Here is a 22,535-nt window from a genome sequence, read left to right as displayed (position 1 = left end):
TCTTGTTGTGCAGCATAGAAAAATGAATTATATTTATGCTATCTTTTAATTATGCTTTTCCACTTAATTAAAAGTGTTTGTCTAAATAAAGATTATTTTTTAATTATATAATTAATATGAAGTATTTACTGATTTTGTTGAAAACTAATTTTTGTTAGAAAAATTATTTGGTCACTTTTTTGTAGAATTTTTTATTTTCTTTCTAATTACAACTTTTTTCTACCCAGAATACTTGAACTCATTGCTTCCTGAATTTGGATTAATGACTTGTTTAATTATTTTTAATACTGTGGCAACACAGTTTTGTGTTGAAGCTGATGTTATTTAATTTATATAATCCAGTATGTTTGATAGGAATATACACCGCATCACAATTCCAAATTTGTTTCGTTCATTATTAATAAAATAATGTTAGTAGGTAATGAAATCTGATGTAAAAAAATTTCAAACAACAGCATTTGCAAAAATCTCAGAATTTCGACGCAGCCTCTGGCACCGACACCATGCCTCTCGCTCGTCTTCCTTAAAAAAAAAAAAAAAAAAATCTTTTTCTTGGATAACGATGTGATATCCATCAAATTCCATACTGAAAGGGAGATAAATTCACTGGCTATCCTTGAAAAAGAAAATAGAAACGATACATGTAAACAATTTGTATAAAGAAGAAAGAGAAAGGGAGAAGTAAAAGAGAAATTTAAAATGCAATAAATAATGTAAAATAGACAAAATAAAATATTTTCTTTTAACTTTTATAGTTTCATGAACTTTATCATATAATTTTTATAATTAAAAATATTTTATTTTAGTGTAAAATTATATATATATATATATATATATATTTAATCTTTATAATTATGTAAATTTTATCTTTTAATCTTTATATAATTGATGACATAGATTAAAAAGAAAAAAAATAAATAATCTCATACAGTCATACCAAGGTGAATAGTAATCACTAAGGGATGAATGTTTATTTTTATATGACTAAATTTATAATAAATAAGCATTTTAATATATAAATTATATTTTAGATTTATAATAAATAATTTTTATTGTAATAATTTTTTAACTATCTGATAATTTATTTTAAAAATAATATTTAATTTAAAAATAAAAGTAAAAAATATATCTATAATTTGTTTTAAAAATATTAAAATTTGATTTAAAAATAAGCATAAAAATATATTGAAAGAGATAAATGATTAAGACGGCCAAATATATAAATAAAAAATGAAAAGTGAGTTGAGATAGTCGAAAAAATTATGAACTAGTTATTAAATCAAATTAAATTTGAAATTAAAATTAAAAGGTATATTTAAAAAGAATAAAATTAAACTTTAATTATATGATGTAGTCATGTGTTTGATAAAAATTCCAAAAAAAAAATACTTTCATTAAATAATAGTTCTTAAAGGTGGTTTTTTTTCAAAATAACTATTCTAATTTGTAAATAAAAGAGAACGTGAAAGATGTATAGTTAGAAAACTTTTTTAATGTAAAAGTGAGATGAATAAATGTTGGCCATTAAATCTTATCATAAATTATCCAAATTAAAATTCATGAGTAATGTGGAATTTTTAAAAAGTCACACAGTAACTTTTTAAAGCAAACACAAGACATTAAATCTTGATCCTTCATATGCAGTTGTATGGTCCAAATTTTCTTGTCTCACTCGTGTAAAGATAATTATTTCAATGGGTTAGTTTTGACGGACAAATGGTCAACTTACAAAGAGGTAGAAAGGATCACTCAGAGATTTTTAGAACTTATCTTTAAAAAATTCAGGATGCTGATATGCGAACGTAAACATGTATAACCTAGTTATAGGATTAAAACGACGCATGTTACTCTTTTAAGTATTCTAGACTTAATTGGACAAATGCTAAACTATTCTAAAATATCTTCTATACCAAAATACAAAGTAACTAGTATTTAAAAGAAATTATATTAAAAATTAATTTCTGTTTAGAAACGATATTTTAAACTGAGTTTCATAAATTGAGTTCTCTTTATAATAAAGTATAATTAGTGCATTGAACATGATGAATTATAGCTTCATATAATAGCATACGACAAAACTACCAAACAAAGATGTTAGCATGTGGTAGTAAGAAGTTAGAATTTTATTTTTGAGATTAGAAAATTAAATCATTAAGTTAAGAATCCAGTGTAGTCGTAACATTATTTTTTTTTATAAAAAATAATATAATTAAATCATTTTTTTTTTTGAAAAAAAAAATCAATTATTGGTTTTAGGGAATAATACATTGATATTTGCAACAAATTATATCAGTTTAAAAAATATGTTAATGAGTCCTTTTTGAGTTAGTTTAATTGATTAAATTGTATGAAAATGTGAAATAAATTATTTTTTTTTTTATAAAAAAAATGCAACAATGTGGAAAGAAAAAGAACATTTTGATTTTCAACGATATTCGTACACCCAAAAAAGGAGAAATCGGTAAGGAAGTATGATAGGAGAAGAGAGACACATACTTTTACAAAAAGGTGTTTTGTCTGCCAATAGAACTTACTGGAAGTGAAAATCATAACTGAACATGGAAAAAAATAATAATAGTTAATTATCGTCGACATGTGAAGGCATTGACCTGGATGAATGAATGAAATGATTTCCACTTGACCAGAGGAATGTTTGAGGGTCCCACCTACAAAATACTTTATTAAGAAATCTTTATTTTTTGTTGCAAGAGGAAAGATGCACATACTATAATTAAATGTAATGGAGGATACGGGACATCATCGGTCGTGGAATTGAGGATGTGTTGTGAATCTTCCAACTAAAGTAAGCATTGGCAAGTGGGTGTCCGTTGGATTAGGTTAATTAGTGTGTTTGGTTGGAGCAGGTAATCCAGTTTTCAACATTAATTTGGCCAATTTGTTAAATATATATTGTCCCTAGCTTGCTGTTCAAATGCATGCGCTAGCTTCACAAATAATTTACAAAGCAAGCTTGCATAGCATTACAAGAGCGTGTGACGTCCAAATCAGCTAAAATACTCCCTTTCATTTTTCTTTTGATGTGAATAATTCCATCAAGTTGGAACAACTCTTATGTCATCATTTTGACAACAAAGCTGACAACCCACTAATGTTTTGCAGAAACACAGATAGAAATACTTATTATCATTTTAAATAAACTCTCAACCTTAAGTTTTATGAATGAAAAATATATGTGATTATAAAAGTATGGTTACAAACTTGAATATCTGAGTCTTTCCTTAATCATGAAAAGTCATTTGGACCAAATCTTTGAAAGCATGCATATATGAGTAAAGGTGATATATATCTACTTGTGACAGAAGAATTGAGGAATACAGGCTATTGCATGACTTGGATAAAAGCAGGCCCTATATTCACCTTTTCTTCTATCTATCTCTCTAAATACAAAAACAAATCCTCACATTGCTCGAATTGAAATGTGTATACAAAACAGAGTGACCATACTTATCCTATTGTTAGTGATCGGAACAACTTCAAACAGAGAGAGATCATAACGATTGATCCATGTGAGAAAGGATAAATAGAAATAGTGAAGATAAAGAAAACAATGCAGGTTGATGTCTTGTTGAGATTTTTTTCTTAATTTCCTTACCATGACGACCCTTCACCAATGATTCCAGTCCAATATCCAGTTGTATTATTTCCTTGTTCTTTATTGTGTTCCACTTCAACACCTGCAGAAAGCTGCTTGATGTCTCCAAAAGGGAACAAAAGCCTTCCACTGCCATTCTCTTGAACCCCATATGACCTATTTCCAAACCCATCAACTGAAAAGGTAAGGTTTGGTTTTATTTCATGCATGGGGTAGCCAGGTTGGTAAAGTGAATCTGAGCCTGACATCATGGAATTTGCAGCATAAGGACTCAAACCCCTAGAAGCCATGCCAGACTGTAGTAGCTCAAGTGCTGAAAGAGAAGAAGAAGAAGAACTATGGTGGTGAGTGGTACTGTCACCAATTTCAAGTTTTGGCACCTCAACATATGGAGACATAGACATGCCATGGTACTTGTCCATAGCCGCAGGAAAAGCCAAGTTAAGATCATGGACACCTTGCATTTTAGGGTTTTGGGAAGAAACAAGTGATGGTGGATTCAAATCAGGAACCTTTGATGATACAATAACCTTCTTGTTCTTCCTAGAGCCACCTCCAACGGGGACATTCCTGAGAGACCCTCCTTCTGTCCAATACCTTCTACAAGTCTTGCAGAAGTACCTGGGCTGTGTCAGGCTGTAGTTGTTGTAGTAACAGAACTTTGTGTTGGTTGAACTGCACCTTGGACAATTCAATTGCTCTTGTGGTTTTGCTTTCTTCTCTGACACTGGCTCTTCCATTGCTCCAACCTCCTAACATACTCCAAAAGAGGCTCTAGTTACGTATTCTCCATATAATTCTAAAAATTTAATGAATTAATGGCTAAATAACTCAGTGACGGAAAACTATTTTTTTCTTACCAATTTTAGTTCATTAAATTTTAATCACGGATTTTATAATTATTATATAAATTGTTTCTTTACTAATTATATTTTTTTACAGACATAAAAAGATTCCAGGAGTGATTTGGTAATTTTATTACATAAACAGATTCATCTTTTGGTGTAACTGGTACCTTGAGATCAAATTAGTTATTAGGAATGGGCAGTAAAAATTGTAACAGGCAGACTTGAAGCTACTCCTATATCTTAACAGAGATTTTCAGAATTTTTTTACCATAAAAACTTTTGATTTTTAATAACAAAATACTCAAAAATTATTTTAAACTTATTTACAAACACACTCTAAATTGATAATTAACAAAAACATGTTAAAAATAAGGTAGTAGTCAGGTTAGCTTCTTACACACACGATTATGTCGAGAGAAAAAAACTGTAAAAGAATGGGAGAGAAAGGTGTAAACTTAAAGAATCGTTAATAGTAACAAATTAATAGTCCATTTTTCCCAGCTATATATTAGACAATAATTATCACACGAGCAAGAAGAGAAAAAGTTAAAGCAGTAGCAGTGCTTTCTGTGTTTAGAAACTGATCATAACGTTTTTTTTGTTAGAAAAAGATCAGATAGGAGATCAATATTATAGGGTGGACTTGGCAACTATGCCATGAACATGATCTCCTTGGTATAGCTTTAAAATTAAAACAAGATACAAACAAACTCTTAAATCTAGTGAAACTTGATATTTGTATGTATCAGCTTTTAAACAAACGAAACCTCGGAATAAACAGCTCGGAATATGTGCTTCAAAAAAAAGACAAGAGAAATTGACCATCGTAGCCATGAATATTTCAGAGAAGAAAAGACAGAGAAAAGCGACGAAGACGATATGAGAGAGAGAGAGAGGGAATTCACCTTGTTTGTCTGAAGCTGCTCCTTAGTGCAAGAAAGAATGTTTTAGTTCGTTTGTGGGGTGGCTTTATCTGCTGGCTTATTACTTTATGAATGATGCAAAGAAAAAAAGAAAGTTTGAGAAGAAATGTGTGTCAGTTTTGACTATACTTGCAATTCCTCTTCACTAATGATGCTTTAGCCTTTAGGACTCTACAAATGCTTTTTTAATTCCTAATTTGATTTCTTTTTGTCTGCTTTAATTTGTTTTACGTGGTGGAATAATGAGTATGTAGTGTGGACACATGTGATTTTTTCCTTTTTAAACGATATAGACTCTTCACTATGCTTCAATTGTCAAACCTTCTTTTTCTCTAATCAAGGACCTTTCCTTATGTGTGATTTTTTAGGTTCACCAAAGAGATTAATGTATTGAATGCTTTTGATTCATGCCCTTCTTTAATTATCAAAGATGCTTTTGCTGCATTTAATAAACTTTCCCCATGTTTTCAGCAGTTATATACATACTAGGGTTTGCTTATAAACCAATCAAACAAATTCATGTTCTCTTCTATCGTGATTCATCGTCTTCATTTTTCTATCATCTATGTTATATATATTTCTGCCAGAGAGAAATTTCAAATGCTTTCATGGTGATTAACTAGACACTTCTCTGGCCTGCCCATAATTTGCAAACTTAGATTAACCACCAAGCAATATGATGGCCATAAATCCATAACAACCTAGCTAGAAGAGCCAAACACGTGATGTAATTTATCATTTATTAATTATAGATCTACTTTAATTTTATATTTAACTGCAATTATATAATCCCTGTGTTTTCCTGGAAAAAAGAATGTCCTTATTACTTGATGAATAAACTAACATAATATATCCTTATTTATATTCTATTTTTATATTCACTTATATATATATATATATATATGTGTGTGTTCCTTTTTATTACATTAATTATTTTTTATTTTGTTAATTTCTCTTCTTATGAATAGTGTATACACTCTTTAAAGTAAGAAATTATCATCATTCAACGTAATACGTTTACCTAGTCTATTATATATAAATTGAAGCTATCGTATCATTTGGGTCGTTGGTGGAGTCCTAGCATGATGGTAAATAAATAAATAAATAAAAAATCAAATTAGGAATTCTAAGGGTTGACTAAAAATACATATTTCACTTAATTTATTTTAATATACATAGACGCACAATTTATTGCGAAGTAGTATTGATTTGTTTTCTTAATTTTTTTTTAATTTAATTAGTAACTTGCTTGTACAGTTAAAAATGAAAGTTAGAAAGCATTGATTTTTTTTTTTTTAATTTGAATAACTAGCTTGTACGGTTAAAAATTAAAATTCAAGAGTCATATGGTTAAAGGAAATTTGTGTTTTTATTCATAATTAATATATTTTTTTTATTATCTTCTATGAATATAAATTAAAATAACTATTGAATGAAAACGTTTTAGAAATCATTATTCAAATAAAGTGATTTTAGCTATTTTTTAGAATGAAAAAGATCTTAGGGATCTTTCTTGATTTCTTATATTTGTCAATTTGTCATTTTTATTTTTCTAAATTGATTTTTAAAATATATTTTTAAAAACTTATTAATAGTTAAAATAACATTGCATTTCAATACAAATTATTTATAAAAAAAATATAAATACAATTTATAATTATTTATTTACTAAATTTTTTAATTATAATATAATTTATATATTCAAATTGTTTATTATTATAAAATTACTTATATAAAATAAAAAATTGTATAAGTTAAAGTAATAGTTTATCTATAAGTATTTAAAATAATGTAATTTTAATAATTATTAGATCAAATAAATAATATATAAAAACTAAAATTATTTTATTAATTATTGAGAAAACAAATAAACAACTTTAGCATAAACGAACCGGCAACCGCTAGTCGTTACGTTACGTTAGTCATTTTTGCATCTATAGTTTAACATATGCATCTGAGTTCGTTCCAAAAATGATGTACTACCCTTCTTAATTTTAGACACTCTCACAATAAGATTAAGCATTACGTCACATAAGTTGTTTCATATTAAACATCTCTTTTGATATACTGCTATTTAATTTAATTAATTGGTACATTATGCTCTTATATATAGTAAGAAAACTACATTAAAGACTTTATTCAAAGCTTATTACGGGATAATAATTAAGAGGTTAAAGAGTCCGAAAATATATTTCTTTTATGTAATAAATAATTTTTATATTTTTAAAATAAAAATTTCTATTTTTTAATTCTTAATTTATACAATTAATGCGTAAGTTAGAATTTTTTCATTATTTTAAAACCGTTTATTGAAATAAATTTCACTTAAGATTTAAATTCATGCACACGTACAAGACGCTATTCTTCAAAATTGATTTCACAATCTAGAACGACAAGTTCAAATTTGGCTATATAAAATTTTAAGCACCCTTTTGAGTTGATACCTTCAGAGGGAATAAATCTGATCTTCATCTGTGATCTGACCACCAAAACCGTGTGAATTTTCCTGTGCTCAAGTATTGCCATGTGATCGAATTTAAGTGAAAAGCATATTAATAATTGAGTTATAATGTCAGTGTAAAGTTTATTTACATCAATAACTAATTATATTTTTTAATAGTGTCATATCATTTATTTATTTAATTAAATAAAAATAAAATAAAATAATTGAAAAAATATAATTTATTGTTAGTGTAAAAAAATTTATACTGATAATGTATGGATGATTAACTCTTAATAATTAAGAAAAACAGAACTTAAAACGTGGAGAAATGTATAGATTTCATGAGTTCAGAAGCTGAATGTTATGAAAAGACACCAAAGTAATGAACTTGTTTTCACGTCGATAAAAATTAGAACTCCAAAACATGTCTCAAAAAGATGAATTTGTGGTGACAATATAATTTAAAGCAAACGTACGTCTAGCCTACGTCTAGCCTCCTGTACGTTTGCTTTAAATTATATTGTCACCACAAATCATCTTTTTGAGACATTGTTTTGGAGTTCTAATTTTTATCGAGCGTGAAACACAAGTTCTTACTTTGGTGTTTTTCATTAACATTCTGCTTCTGTAGATAACTTCATTTGAAATTATATTTTAACAAGATCATCCCAGATCTTTAATTACATAATTAGTGAAATCTATCAAATCACCAAATAAAATTTTGGTTTAATGTTCATTGTAGTCTTTATATATAATATTGGTCTCTTGTATTGTAAGTTAGTCATTATTAATAACAAAAAACATAAATAATACACTAAAATTATGATGAAATTAAAAATTTTTATTTCTTAACTAATATCTTAAATAATTTCTGTAATCATATATTACAAAACACAGGGGATGTGTTACTCTTTGTGGTCAAGAAAAGTAATAATTCTGCATCCTAAAATGAGCTACAATGTTGCTAAATGTGACATGATTGTGTTTTTTCTTAATCCATGGCGATGGCATTATTGTGACAGAGATAATACCAAAAGAAAAGATGAGAGAAGTTTTGAATAGAAAAAAAGTGTAGCCGACAACAGACGACAAAAAGAGGCCACGGTGGGTCCTAAATAATGCGCGAGCGACGGCATTGGAATAAATATACTTTTAAATAATCTTAGAATTTTTAGTTTAACCATTAAAATATAATTTCATTTTTTTAATTATTAACGTCACATTTATAAAAATTATGTCATAAGATATAATTAAATATAATTATTTATATATATAATATATTATATTCATTTTTATGGATATTATAAAGTATTAAATAATTTCAAATTAATTTAAACTTTATAAAAAAAATGATGCGATATAAACTTTAATATACTTATCTAATAAAAAGTTGATAAAGGTGTAAAAGTGGCTTGACTTGTAAATATGTTGTTATAGAAATATAATATGAGAGTTATGATGGGTGGAAGGTGTGTGTCACTTTCTGGCACCACTTTTGGTTGTGATGGCAACAGCAATTGGTTTAAAATCTTCACAACAATGCGAAGCGATGACCACAGAATCTCACTCACTATTTTTATATTATTGCCTCTTTCTTGACGTTCAAAACGTATTTAATTTATATATATATATATATATATATATATATATGTTTGTGTGTTCATTCATGGACTGGATATGGTGTGGAAGAAGAAAAACATTAAAATAATAAGAAAAATAAAATAATATATATGATATGTAAAGTATTAAAATAAATAGAGAAATAAGATATAAAAGACAGAAGAAAAAAAAAAGGATAATGTAAATGTATATGATATAATTACTCATATAAAAATATAAATAAAGTTTACCGATACTGGAGAGTGCAATAAAATAATTATAAAACAAAGAAATCACAACTACGTAATTTTTCAAAAAATTTGTTTGATGGTAATTTAATTAAATTTAACGCCATCAAATCGTCGCAACTTAAGTATACCAAATTTATTGGGTTAACAATATGATACATATATATTAACCCATTATTAGCTGATATTATATATTAGTTATAGATTAATAGTCAGCTAATCACAATCATATAATCTTGTTTAGTTATAAATGTTCATATATCATAAGTCAAATATATTGTACCAAAATAATAGTTAAAGCATTCTTTGATTTTTCTTAAAAACATTTTATTGTGATGAACTGTTGTAGTATTTTTATAATTGGATTTAAAATTAGAATTTAACACTTTATTGAGTTTATTCACTACCCAAAACCCTTCAAATCCAACATAACTACATGGAATATCATGCTTGATGATTCACCTAATAAATGCATCTTTATAAGTCTTGAGACAAAATTTTCACTATTTTAATAAACTAATTTTGTTATCTAACATGACCACAACACCTTACTACTCAAGAGATCTAATACATTTTTTAACATGATATCTTAAATGATTAGTACTTAAAACAAGTAAAAAAACTCCTTCAACAATTAACTCAAACTTCAAGCTTGTAACTACAATTCTATAAATAAACACAAAAAGAGTGAAAAATTATTAATATTATTCTATTCAATTATATTATTTTATATTACACTATAAATTTATAGATTGACAACAATGGTAGCTCAAAATATATTATTTTTATTTTATTGGGTCAAGTCTTAAGTCTAAGAACCAACTCGATCGAGAACCATTTAGCTTGTTGGGCTTAGTGAGTTCAATGCTCTTTTTCGAAATTAACAATTTATTTGAAATTTTATTAATTACCATTTACTAAATATCATATTTAATTAAACCAGCAAGCTATCAATATTAATAAAGCCGAAGAAACACAAATTAACTGAATAAAGAAGAAAAAAAACTCAAGCCAGGCTCTACAACATGTGAGAGTAACCAATGAAGCCCAACACCCACCGAACTCGTAGCTGGGCTTTAGAAAACCACAAATGAAATTATATTGATCCAAAGAGAGTATGACCCAAATAGATAAGCTGAACCCATTGACAAACATGACCTGAGCTGATTCAATTCTCAACCCAAAACTGGACAAATAAACAAATGATGATCCAGTGGGAATAACCATGACCAAACGAAGATGAGTTAAGCCTAAGCAATGCAAACAGGAGGCGTAGAAGCAGATATTTGGTGACCTAATAAAAATATTAAAAAAAGAACGCATTGCAACAAAATCCCCAAGAATAATATACCATTATATTTCAAGCAAAATTTCAAATACCCAAGATGGCTGAACCCAAGTGCAGGCCCAATAATGCTGAAGAAAAAAGGCACAACAGAGGTTGATTTGGTTTAAAATAGAATCCAATGAGAAAATGCTGTAGAAAATAAAATGAGAGTGGCCCCCACAGTGTGTGTGCATTGAAAAAAATGTGTGTAAATGCTGTGGCTGAGGGGTGGCATTTGGATTCTCTGGACATAAAATCCCAAGTTCCGAACCACAAAAAATAGTTAATATATATTAAATAACAAAAAAAAAAACTTAAAAAACATCAACCATAAATTGGATCATGATTGTACGACCTTACAGTTACAGTTACTTTTATACCGCAGGAATCCTGATCCTTGAGTGAATGAGAGAGAACAATTGTATAGCACGTGAGTTGTCTGACAGAGTGTTAAAAGATATATATTTTATTATTATTATTATACTGTTGTCGTTTTCCGGTATTTCTTTCTTTTTTTTTACCCAATTAAAATTGTCTGTTCAACAAACCAAATTTATACATAGAACATGGTGCTTCTAAATAACGTTAAAATGTGTTTGTTTTTATGTAATATTCACTCCCAATAATTAGAAGGTGTTTGTGTTCTGTAAATTCTATGGCGGAAATAAACACAAATTATAGATGCATGTAGAGACAGAACATGCTAATAGTAATGGGTCGGTGCAAATGAATCTTAAATATAGATGTAGAGAAAGATGCTATAATTTTCAGTTCTCTCTCTCACTCACGTGATCTAATTTCACAGATTGAGCTAAACAAGTATCATGAGAGCAGCCATAGCCAACCATATATAGTATTGTTTGAAACCTGTAACAAGTACGGCTATTTTCATCTGAGTTCAAATGACTCGCGTCCTTTGTTGTTTTGCAGTGCAATCGCCAATCGGCGTTTCGTCAATGAAAGGAATTTAAGTTCAACAGGTGTTTCGGGATGCCAAAGAAAGAACAACTATTTGTGTCCATGAAAAACATGCATGAATAAAATTAATTAAGGTGCCAAGTGTCAATTGGAAAAATCAAAGGGTAATGATAAATAGCATTAATATTAAGTCTTGAAACCGTATCCAAATAAAATTCAGAGTTTGAATTTTTCTAGCATTCTTGGAATATCACGAGACAATCTTTTTTCCTACGGTTGTGTTTGAAACAAACAAGCAAAAAAGCCTAAGCTTACGTAAAACGGTGAATGGGAAAGCTTGGAGTTCATTGCAAAGTCAAAACAAAAAAACGAAAAAACCAATGGTATGGTGGGATTCATGAATTGAGACAAAAAAAAGTACAGATGAGAGATATCTCCCTATTCTACATAAACTAAGCAAGCTGCCATTCCTATATCTAACTGCCTTTCTCCCCATCATTTTTAAAATAACTACGAATATTTAAATTTACGTTAAACTTATAAATTATATATACTTTAATGATGTAAAGTTTTTTACTCTTTTACAAATACTCATTTATAATAAATTTATTAATTTTTTTAATAATAATTATATTCAATAGATTTTTTAATATGTTTTTGAATTCTAACTAAACTAATATAAGACTCATTTCACACATAAACTTTAATATAAAAAAATAATTTATACAAGATCATTATACTACCTGGAAATTAAAAGACGGCCAAACAAATAACAAGAAATAAAGGATGGAGGAGTTCCGGCATATATTTTTCTATCGCCGCGAGTTTCTCTATGACACAAAAAAGTTGTGTCATAGAGAAACTCGCGCGATAGAAAAATATATGCACGGAACTCCTCCTTCCTTTATTTCTTGTTATTTGTTTGCGTCTTTTATTTCCAGTAGTATAATAGATCTTGTATAAATTATTTTTTTATATTAAAGTTTAAGTGTGAAATGAGTCTTATATTAGTTTAGTTAGAATTAAACATATTAAAAAATATATTGATAAAAAGATTTACTTATCTAATATTTTAAAATTTTAAATTATGTTATAGTGTTAAATTCACTTATAAAATTTACTCAATATTTATAAATAAAATATTACTCTATTTTTAAATTTTTCAACCCGACAATGATATTAGAAGAATTGACATAGGTTCCAAAAGTGTTCCACTCATATATAATGACAGTGCAAGTAAATCATCATTTGAACAAAAAAAAAAAGGCTTCCACTTAAGCAAGAAGATGAATTATGTGAAAGTGATTCACATTTGAAAAATAGTGTTGAAGTTTAAATATGAATAAAGTTTCACATCGATTAAAATTAAATATATTGAATAATATATAAGTGGAAAAAACTAACATACCAAATGTTTTAAAATTTTGGATTGAGAAACTCATTTGATTATGCAAGTATATATAATGATGAGCTATTTCTTAGAATTAGTAAAAAAAAATTATTTTCTTAAAGTGAACATGAATAAAAATACACATACAAACTATCTAAAATTTGATCTATTTTATTTTTATTTGAGAAAATTGATAGTTGGGAAATTATTCTTAATTTTTTTTAAAAAAATAATCTTAATGTATATTAAAAAATATTAAACAAATGTATTATATTCGTACAATTTCAAATATTTCATCTTAATTTTTTGATGCGTATATTTTTATCATAGTTAAATTGATACGTTAATAGATAAAAAATTGATGTCTTAACTCTATATATATATATATTATATAAGAGTATAATTTTGCACCTCTAACTCAATTAGTTTGTAACTTAATAAATAGACAGTTTAAGCTTAATTTTTTCTACTATTTATTATGAATAGGAGTCATAAATAACTATCCACAGCTATACACAACAACTTGATATTATTAATCCCCTTAAGTTGAGATATGAAAGTTTTGAATGCCAAACTTATTAAGGAAATAATTAAATTGATGTTTGTCTAATGTTTTTGTAAAAATATTGGCTAATTGTGTGTGAGTATAAGCATAGGACGCCTGCATACCTATATGTTATCTTTCAATACTTTATCTTTGATAACATGACAATTGAAATATGTTTAGTTGGCTTGTAAAAAATCATATTCTTGGCATACAATACTACTTGAGTACCACAATAAAGTTGAATTAGTATAGAGTGCATGTGTCATATCTAAATTGGACAAAATCCCTTTCAACCACTTCAATTCACAAATGATTATCATCATAAATTTATATTTTGCTTCTACAGACGATTGTGATATTGTATGTTGCTTCTTAGTCTTCTAGGAAATTGAAGAACCACCTAATAACACAAGTCACTCAATTATATATCTTTTGATTAAAGAAAAACTTACCTAGTTAAAATAACACCACCTATACAGTTACAAATCAAAATCACGACATAGTAAAATACCTATTCCTAAACTACCTTTCAAATAGCAAACCATCCTTAGTGTAGCTTTTCAATATTTTTTCTTCATATATATATATATATATATTAGACCCTATAATTATTATATTTTATTTAATGATATATTTTTAATATAAATATTTATTTAAAAAATTATATATTTAATTAATATACATATTTTAACATTCTACTAATTAAATATAATAAATAATATTTTATAAAAAAACACTATTTTATTTAAATATTATAAAATATTTTATTAGAAACACCAATTAAATAATATATTAATACTTATATATTACCTTTAATATAAAAATATTATTTTATTTAAATATTTATAAAATATTACATTAACTATATTTAATAAATATTATTTTAATATTTGAATTCAAATTTATTATACTTATATATATTATTTTATTTTGATGTATGACTTTAAAATATTTTGTAAAACTAATAATGAAAAATATACTTTTTAAATATATAATTAATGTAGCAAAATTTATAAAAATAAAATAAAATAATAATTAAATGTGTAAATTAAAGGATCAATTGTCAAAGTATAGTATATTTGATTTTCTTAATGAAAAAATATTTATTTTAACATAAGAAGAAAGGGTAATATAATATTTCAGTCGTTGAATGAATGTTAGTATAAAGGATATTTTAATAATAAAAATTTTGTAATGAAACTTTAATGAAAAATTTTAAAAAAATTGATAAAATACTATGTATTAAAATTTGTCGTAAAAGAGAACTATAATTTATAATTTCAAAAAGGAGAATCATATAATTAATATTCATTAATATATTTTTTAACAAAGAAGATAATTATTTTGACAATACTACGTCACTTTTATTTCAAGAAGCTGAAACATATACTCCTAGAGAGAGTTGATAAATTTTCAATAGCAGACTCGATCAACATTGTAATTGTCATAGTTTAGTGCACACTTTGTCATCGGACTAGATAAGTATTTTTTGTGTACTTTAATTAACAGACAACTATGTTACCAGCCATTAAACTTCATTTATGTAATTATTGTTCACTTGAAGATGAGTATCTATTTTTATGACTAGTTAATGGGATTTAAGATTTAGGGTTTAAAACTTATAATTTAGGATTTTGTCTCGCTCTAATATATTTTCCTAGTGTATTTAGATTGGGTGTATAGCCATATAGGTTGTTTAATAATGGTCTATCTAACATGATTTTATTTTTATTTTTTTAAAGAAAATCAACCTCAACCTCACTTAAGTTTAAAAGATATTTAATTTAAGTTTTAAATTATGAATATATTTTCCCAACATTAAGTTTATGATTAAAATTATTTTGACAAAAAGTTTATGATTAAAGTTATGAAATCAAAATAAGAGTACGTAATTACTAATGCTTAATTATGTTGCCAATCAAGACCGTTAACGCAAAGGCAGCTTAATAAGGCAAACAATAGTATGGCAAAGGCACACTTGGTAATATTCCAAATGAAATTTTTGGAAGAATAATGTGAGGCCGAAAATATGGCTACATTAACCAAAATAAGAAGCGATGAATTCATCAGCAGAAAAATCATCACTTCAATTCAATCCATCGATATGTATCGTTGACAGAATATCCATTGATTCAGTAACTTGTCTCTTTGATTTTCTCAATGAATGGGGAAGGTTTTCAAAGATAGCCAAGTGGAAGAGAAGAGGATGCAACCAAACGACTACAAAAGGAAAGCTATACCATGTATCTATCTATGATCTATCCCTAATCAAAATCAAAGCACGGTACGACTTCTCATAAAAGCTATGATATGAACTCAAAACTAGTTTTGTCAACTTTGACACGAACAAAGCTTGTGTCATCTAACAGTAGTGCTTGATCGAAAAAACGTACGTGGCTTCATTTTCAACGTACCACAATATTACGTGTGAAGCTTGCTTTAAGCTTGTCTGTGATGTAGCTTGAGACACCTACACAGAACTAAGTATTACCATTAATTCCTTAATTGGTCCGTGGGAATGAGTTGAATATTACTCAAATCTTTGTTTGAAACACAGTTCTTAGTTTCTCTCAATTCGAAATTAATTCAACGTTGCACGTTTCAACGTTTGTACGTACCGCGACAAAGTCGTCGACTTCATGACGTATATAGACACTCCCTCACGTAAAATTGCACATTTTTCTTTCAGAGGTACGAGTAGTAAAATGCTTAAAATTTTAGATCTGGTTAATTTTGTTATTTCACAAGAAACTCATTAAAGATCATGCTGAGAGAGATGATCTAAGATTTAAATTTCAGTCAATTACATCTAACATTTATTTTAAATTGCATAATATTACTCCCGATCCGATTTTAAAATTTTGATTTTTTACCTTTAGTTTTGTTTCAAAACTCTTATACTTTTATATCTTTATGTCTCAATATTTTAAATTTTTATTTATAATAAATAATTCAATAAAATAATATAACAATATAATTAATGTAAAATTTAACAATATAATTAATGTAAAATTTAAAATATTAATGTCAATAATATAATAAGTATAATATTTATAAAATTCTGTATGCTTAGATATCGATTTTTTTAATGTTTATCTAAGAGAATGTTTAGGGTAGGTTTTAAAAGTAAAAATGGAACAAGGGATAAAGAAATGAAAAAGATGTAAAGTATATTCTAGGAAAGAAGCGAACCTACATGCATGTAAAGTATATTCTAGGCAAAAACCGAACCACACACTCACATTTCATATTTTATAACTGAATCAACATAGTTAAAGTAAGGAGATAGGAAGTTTTTTGCATATTTACAGAATGGATTAAGCTTACTCGATCACAGAAAGATACTAGACTTTATTTGCAAGAATAACTAATTAATGAGTTGCTTTTATATTATATTATATTATATTATATTTTATATATATATATATATATATATATATATATATATATATAAAGTTGCTAACTTTGTAATTGGGCTAAGAATCTTTAGACTCATTCTTACTAATATTTTATTTACTTGTTATAATAATAAGAAGAAAAAAAGATACAATCAAGCTCAACGGCCAGCAAATAAAACAAAATGAAGGTTATTAGATGGTGGTATATCATATGGTTAGCAACTACTAGTACCTATATTAGTTATATAAAATAAATACACGTCTTCATCATATATATATCCTTAATTTGCATTATATAGCTACAAGTCGAGGTTTTATTTTTTTATTTTAAATGACTATTTCCAAGGCAGTACTAGGTAAAAAGATAGTACTTGGTAAAAAGACGAAATGAAAATTACAAGAAGGAATGTTTCCAAGTGTGTTATAAAATATTTATTTGTTAATTAATTAAAACAATTGAGTCAAGATAAGCAAAAGAAGTGGACTCTCCCCAACTATGTTATATATTATTCCATGTGCATTCACTAATTATATAGGACCGAGTCATTGAAATAAATAACCTGTCAAATTATATTATTAACTAAATATGTATCAATATGTTTGAATATAAGTTTAAAAACATTTTAAAAAATCTTTTTACTAAAATATATTTTTTTTATTTTAGTATAGAAACTTTTAAAAAAATTTAATTTGTATCTAAATAAGTTATATATTGGATTTTATATTTATTCAATTTAAATGGAACTCACAAGAGGATGGGCGCGCGCAGAGTCGTTTTGATTTTTTTGGATATATATTACCTTCTTTTTTTTTTCTTTTTTTTTTTTTTACAGCAGAATATGTATTATTACTCGTGAAAAGGATTTTATTGTATAGTGTCAATCACTAATCCATCCAAAATTTAATAATCATGTTATAACAATATATATATGATTATATTTGCATGTTATTTTAGAATAATTTTAATATTAAATATCGCATAAATTTAATTCATACGCAGGACATATATTACATATATGTTCTTAATTTTTTTAAAAAGAAATCGATCAATTTTAATATAACAGCATAAATGATTAAAATTAAAGTACAAATACATGCGCTCCAACTTAAAAACATTTGACAAAATCCGTGCTTGGTTTGATTTTCTTTAAAAACATTTGTCTTTTTTTTTTTTTTTCTTCTAGTTCCTTGAAATAATTTTTAAAATGATATATCATTAAGGCAAAAGAATCAAAATATAAAACAAGTTTGCGAGCAATATGTATTTTTCACTCACATATTATTCGCTTATGTTGAATAGTCTCACGCCAATTCCCACTAATATTTGTATGAACAAAATGCATGTAAAATCAATAAAAGAACACATGCATGCTTGGTAGAAAGACAGATAGAAGAAAGGTGGTTGAGTTTCGTGCACGGATCTATATTTATATCAATAATTATATTTTCACAACATTTCGTATAACATAAAAGAAATAAAAAATTGTGATAAAATAATTGATGTAATAAAGAAAAAAAATATGTAAATAACAATGTTATAACTAACAAATGTGTGTACACACAAAAAAACTAGAAAATAAGAATAACATAACTCTATTTTATTATACGTAAAAATAATAATATCACAACCTTCCAAATAAATCATATAAGCTTTTAATTTATTTATTTTTGCCGAGCAAAAAAAAACAAACAATAGACAACATTTTTAAAAAAGAAATTCATAAAATTAGCTCTTATAGTTTCTGGTAAAAAGAAATTTAATCAAATAGAAGACATTTTATAATTTTAGTAAAACATTAAATAGCTCTAATATATTATAAGAATCGGTTATGTTCATTATTATCTTTAAAACAATGCATAAGAAAAATTAAATTAAAAGTAAATATTGGAATCCTGAGCTGTGAGAAACAGGAAAAAAAGAAAGGCCGCTGCTGGCTGGCATTCAATTAATCAATTAAAAATTCAACAACCATGAATGAGTTTTGTGGTGGTCCACCACGGAATAATATAGAATATTATTATTTAAAAAAGAAATAAGTTGAATGATATTTATTTAAAAGGAGAGCAAGGTGTTGGGAATTTGAGGTGGTCTGCTTCGTTATGAGGTAAGAAACTTTCTCTCCTTACACCTTCCTCTGATTATCTTATCTCCATCATCCATCATCCACTTCAACTTGATCCAATTTCTCGTACGGTCTATAATTAAATATATGATATAGGTAAAGAGTGCAGAGAGATGGGAAGAGCCCCTTGTTGCTCTAAAGTTGGTTTGCATAGAGGTCCATGGACTCCCAGAGAAGATGCATTGCTCACTAAGTATATTCAAGCTCATGGAGAAGGCCAGTGGAGATCACTTCCAAAAAGAGCTGGTAACCTTTCCTTCTTCATTTCTTTAATTTGTCCCTTCTAAACCACTCCTATATATTATTCATAACATAACATCTCCATCTTTCGTTTTTCTCTCCAATCTTTTTGTTCTTATTATTCCTATCGTACGTCAAACATTCGTTATATAATAATATATCACTTTGTTTATATGCCATCTTTCTTTCTTCGTTACACCATTACATTTTATCTGATTGTCTTTATTATCTTAATATCACTCGCGCCTCATATTTATTATTTTTTTTCTCCTCTCTTATTATCTCATTCTCTTTTAAAAGTTTTTTTTTTTTTCATTTTGGTCCCACTATTTAAAGATAAAATACATTAAAATTGAGTAGGTGAATCAACTAATGAAAGATTTTTTCAACTTAATCAATTACTCAAATTGAAATTTTAAGTATACGATTGTATTAAATTTTTAATTTTTGTTTATCACTTATATTACTCTTATTCGATCAAAATTATCTTTAGCATACCTATAGTCTCTCTCTCTATATATAGACTATATCTCATACCATATGATTAATGATACTCCATGTATGTTAGATTGGAGTAGAAAGAACACATATAAAAAGGAAATAAGAATTTTTTTTTTTATTTTAAAAAAAGTGATGTTTATGGTAAATGATGTTAAGAAGAAAAAACAAATAGAGTAAAAATGATATGTATAATAAGCGAGTGTATGATAGTATAATAGTTGATATATATATATATATTCTAAAGTTTACCGACTATACACTACTTTCACGTATTAACTAATTACAATTTATTGTTAATACTAATTTAGTTATTTATTATAAAATAACTAGTCTATTATATATACATGATAATTTGTACTTAGATGATAATATTTAGTCTATTTTCTATAAGAAAAAAAAAAGCAAAAAAAAAATAATTATGCAAGTAATTATGAAGAATATTAAACCTAATTAAGTGTATAATTCCTTTATCGATCTCTTATTTTTATTTTTGTTATACGTGTATATGATGTATCAAAAATATTGGTGGGGACAAGGTGCCCAGGATAGCTGTCAAAATAACATTTTAATTAATTGAAGTTGTCCCCCACCTTCAATCATCTGAGTTAATTAAGTTTAGGGTTTTACTACTACCTTGTATGTAAACGTGGTAATTAAGTTTATAATAACTGCAGTGTCTTGAATTTATTTTCTGAGTTAGATAAAAATTAATCATGTTTGGTGCTTGTGGCAGGGCTTCTGAGGTGCGGAAAAAGTTGCAGACTGAGATGGATGAACTATCTGAGACCAGACATAAAGAGAGGAAACATAACCCCTGAAGAAGATGATCTTATAATTAGAATGCATTCACTTTTAGGAAATAGATGGTCCCTCATCGCTGGAAGATTACCAGGACGAACAGATAATGAGATCAAGAACTACTGGAATACCCATCTCAGTAAGAAGCTGAGAAATGAAGGAACCGATCCAAAGACAGGCGACAAGTTAACTGAAAAAAAGAAGGGTAAAAAGAAGAATAAGCAAAAGAATAAGGAGAATAACAACAACAACAACAAAGGGTCAGAGAAAACCTTAGTCTATCTACCAAAACCCATAAGGGTTAAGGCTCTATCATGTATACCCAGAAGTGATAGCACCTTCACCCTCGATTCTAATAGTGCATCAACGAGCCAAGAGAAAGTGCAAAGCCCAGAAGCAAAAGAGGTAAACATGGTTTGGGAGGTTGGTAACGATGGAGATAATGTGGGGAACATTGTGTTCTTTGGTCAAGACCATGACCTAGTCAACAGCGCCTCTTACGTTGAATCTCATTCTGATCATGTTCACACGGATCATGGTACGTTGGAGAAGCTCTACGAAGAATACTTGCAGCTCTTGAATGTTGAAGACAAACCAGATGAATTAGATTCTTTTGCTCAATCTTTATTGATGTAAATGTACAAATAATGGTAAAAATGGTTGGCATAAATAAAATATGAACTTTGCTTTAGCTATAGCTACCATGAGAACATTGAATTATATTTATCCGTTGAGTAGCATGACCTATTTAGATTTTTTTTTAAATTATAAAATAATTCTTTTGTTCATAATTGCAATTTAATTTATTTTCATATAAAAATTAAAGATCACAATAAATATATCATTTTTTATACAATTTTATTGAATAATTTACTCTCTTAATAAACTTATTACTTTTAATTGTAGTTATTGAATAATTTATAAAGAGACAGATTAGAAAAATTATAATAAAAAATAAGAACATTATTCATTTTAAGATATTTTTAAATATTAAAAATATAGTCATTATATGACAAAAAGAGTATCAATTATTTACATTATTAATTTAATTATAACATTAATTGGATTGATTATAAAATTATAATTAGATTTTTATTTTGAATGAAGCAAGATAATTATAAATTGAGTAGCTCTTATAACATCATTTGAGAGGTTTTTACTTTCATTTAATGTGACTATAATTTATTTAAAAAAAATTAAATTATTCATCAACTTTATAATAATGAATATTAAGATAAATACATGAGAATTTGTTTTTGTAATGTTTTAAAATTGAGAATCAAAAATTGAAATATAATTTCTACTGATCAAATATTATATAAAAATTCAGTTTCTATCTTCTTATAATCACTGTATACTTAAAAAAAATATTGATAAAATATAACCTAATACGGAAAGAGAGGATAATCGTTAAGGTTTATCACATTGTTTCTCGTTTTTCCCTTTCTTAACAACGGTTAAACAAATATGAACTCTTTTTCTATTATCATATACACAATCTTAGTCTCGATTATCTCTTTAAATTGTGATCATCGGAGCATATTAAAATCATTATCTATATGTTTATGTTTATGTTTATAGCATATGAGTTTAATTTTAATACATTATTAATGTAAAAA

General features: G+C 26.6%; 2 protein-coding genes across 2 annotated transcripts; one reads left to right on the top strand and one right to left on the bottom strand.

Annotated features, from left to right (window-relative positions):
• Nucleotides 1-3,285: 3,285 nt before the first annotated feature.
• LOC109797375 (dof zinc finger protein DOF2.5) lies at nt 3,286-5,527 on the bottom strand. Its single transcript, XM_029271152.2, has 2 exons — nt 5,367-5,527; nt 3,286-4,365 (listed from the first exon to the last, which is right to left on the bottom strand). The coding sequence occupies exon 2, from the start codon at nt 4,351-4,353 to the stop codon at nt 3,610-3,612; it is 744 nt and encodes a 247-aa protein (XP_029126985.1). The 5' UTR covers nt 4,354-4,365; nt 5,367-5,527; the 3' UTR covers nt 3,286-3,609.
• Nucleotides 5,528-19,308: 13,781 nt separating this feature from the next.
• Nucleotides 19,309-21,607, top strand: LOC109797178 (uncharacterized). Its single transcript, XM_020357126.3, has 3 exons — nt 19,309-19,359; nt 19,474-19,623; nt 20,852-21,607. Exons 2-3 carry the CDS (start codon nt 19,491-19,493, stop codon nt 21,550-21,552), a joined length of 834 nt encoding a protein of 277 aa, XP_020212715.1. The 5' UTR covers nt 19,309-19,359; nt 19,474-19,490; the 3' UTR covers nt 21,553-21,607.
• Nucleotides 21,608-22,535: the final 928 nt, after the last annotated feature.

Source organism: Cajanus cajan, chromosome 11 (assembly GCF_000230855.2).
Source record: "Cajanus cajan strain Asha chromosome 11, NIPB_CcT2T_4, whole genome shotgun sequence".
Classification (NCBI taxonomy): domain Eukaryota; kingdom Viridiplantae; phylum Streptophyta; class Magnoliopsida; order Fabales; family Fabaceae; genus Cajanus; species Cajanus cajan.
This window is presented reverse-complemented; position numbering and strand designations above follow the sequence as displayed.

Bases quoted from the DNA above. Each gene is read 5' to 3' on its own strand.
- LOC109797375 (XM_029271152.2), bottom strand. From the start codon at position 4,353: ATGGAAGAGCCAGTGTCAGAGAAGAAAGCAAAACCACAAGAGCAATTG.
- LOC109797178 (XM_020357126.3), top strand. From the start codon at position 19,491: ATGGGAAGAGCCCCTTGTTGCTCTAAAGTTGGTTTGCATAGAGGTCCA. The intron at 19,624-20,851 runs GTAACCTTTCCT...TGCTTGTGGCAG, and splicing joins ATCACTTCCAAAAAGAGCTG to GGCTTCTGAGGTGCGGAAAA.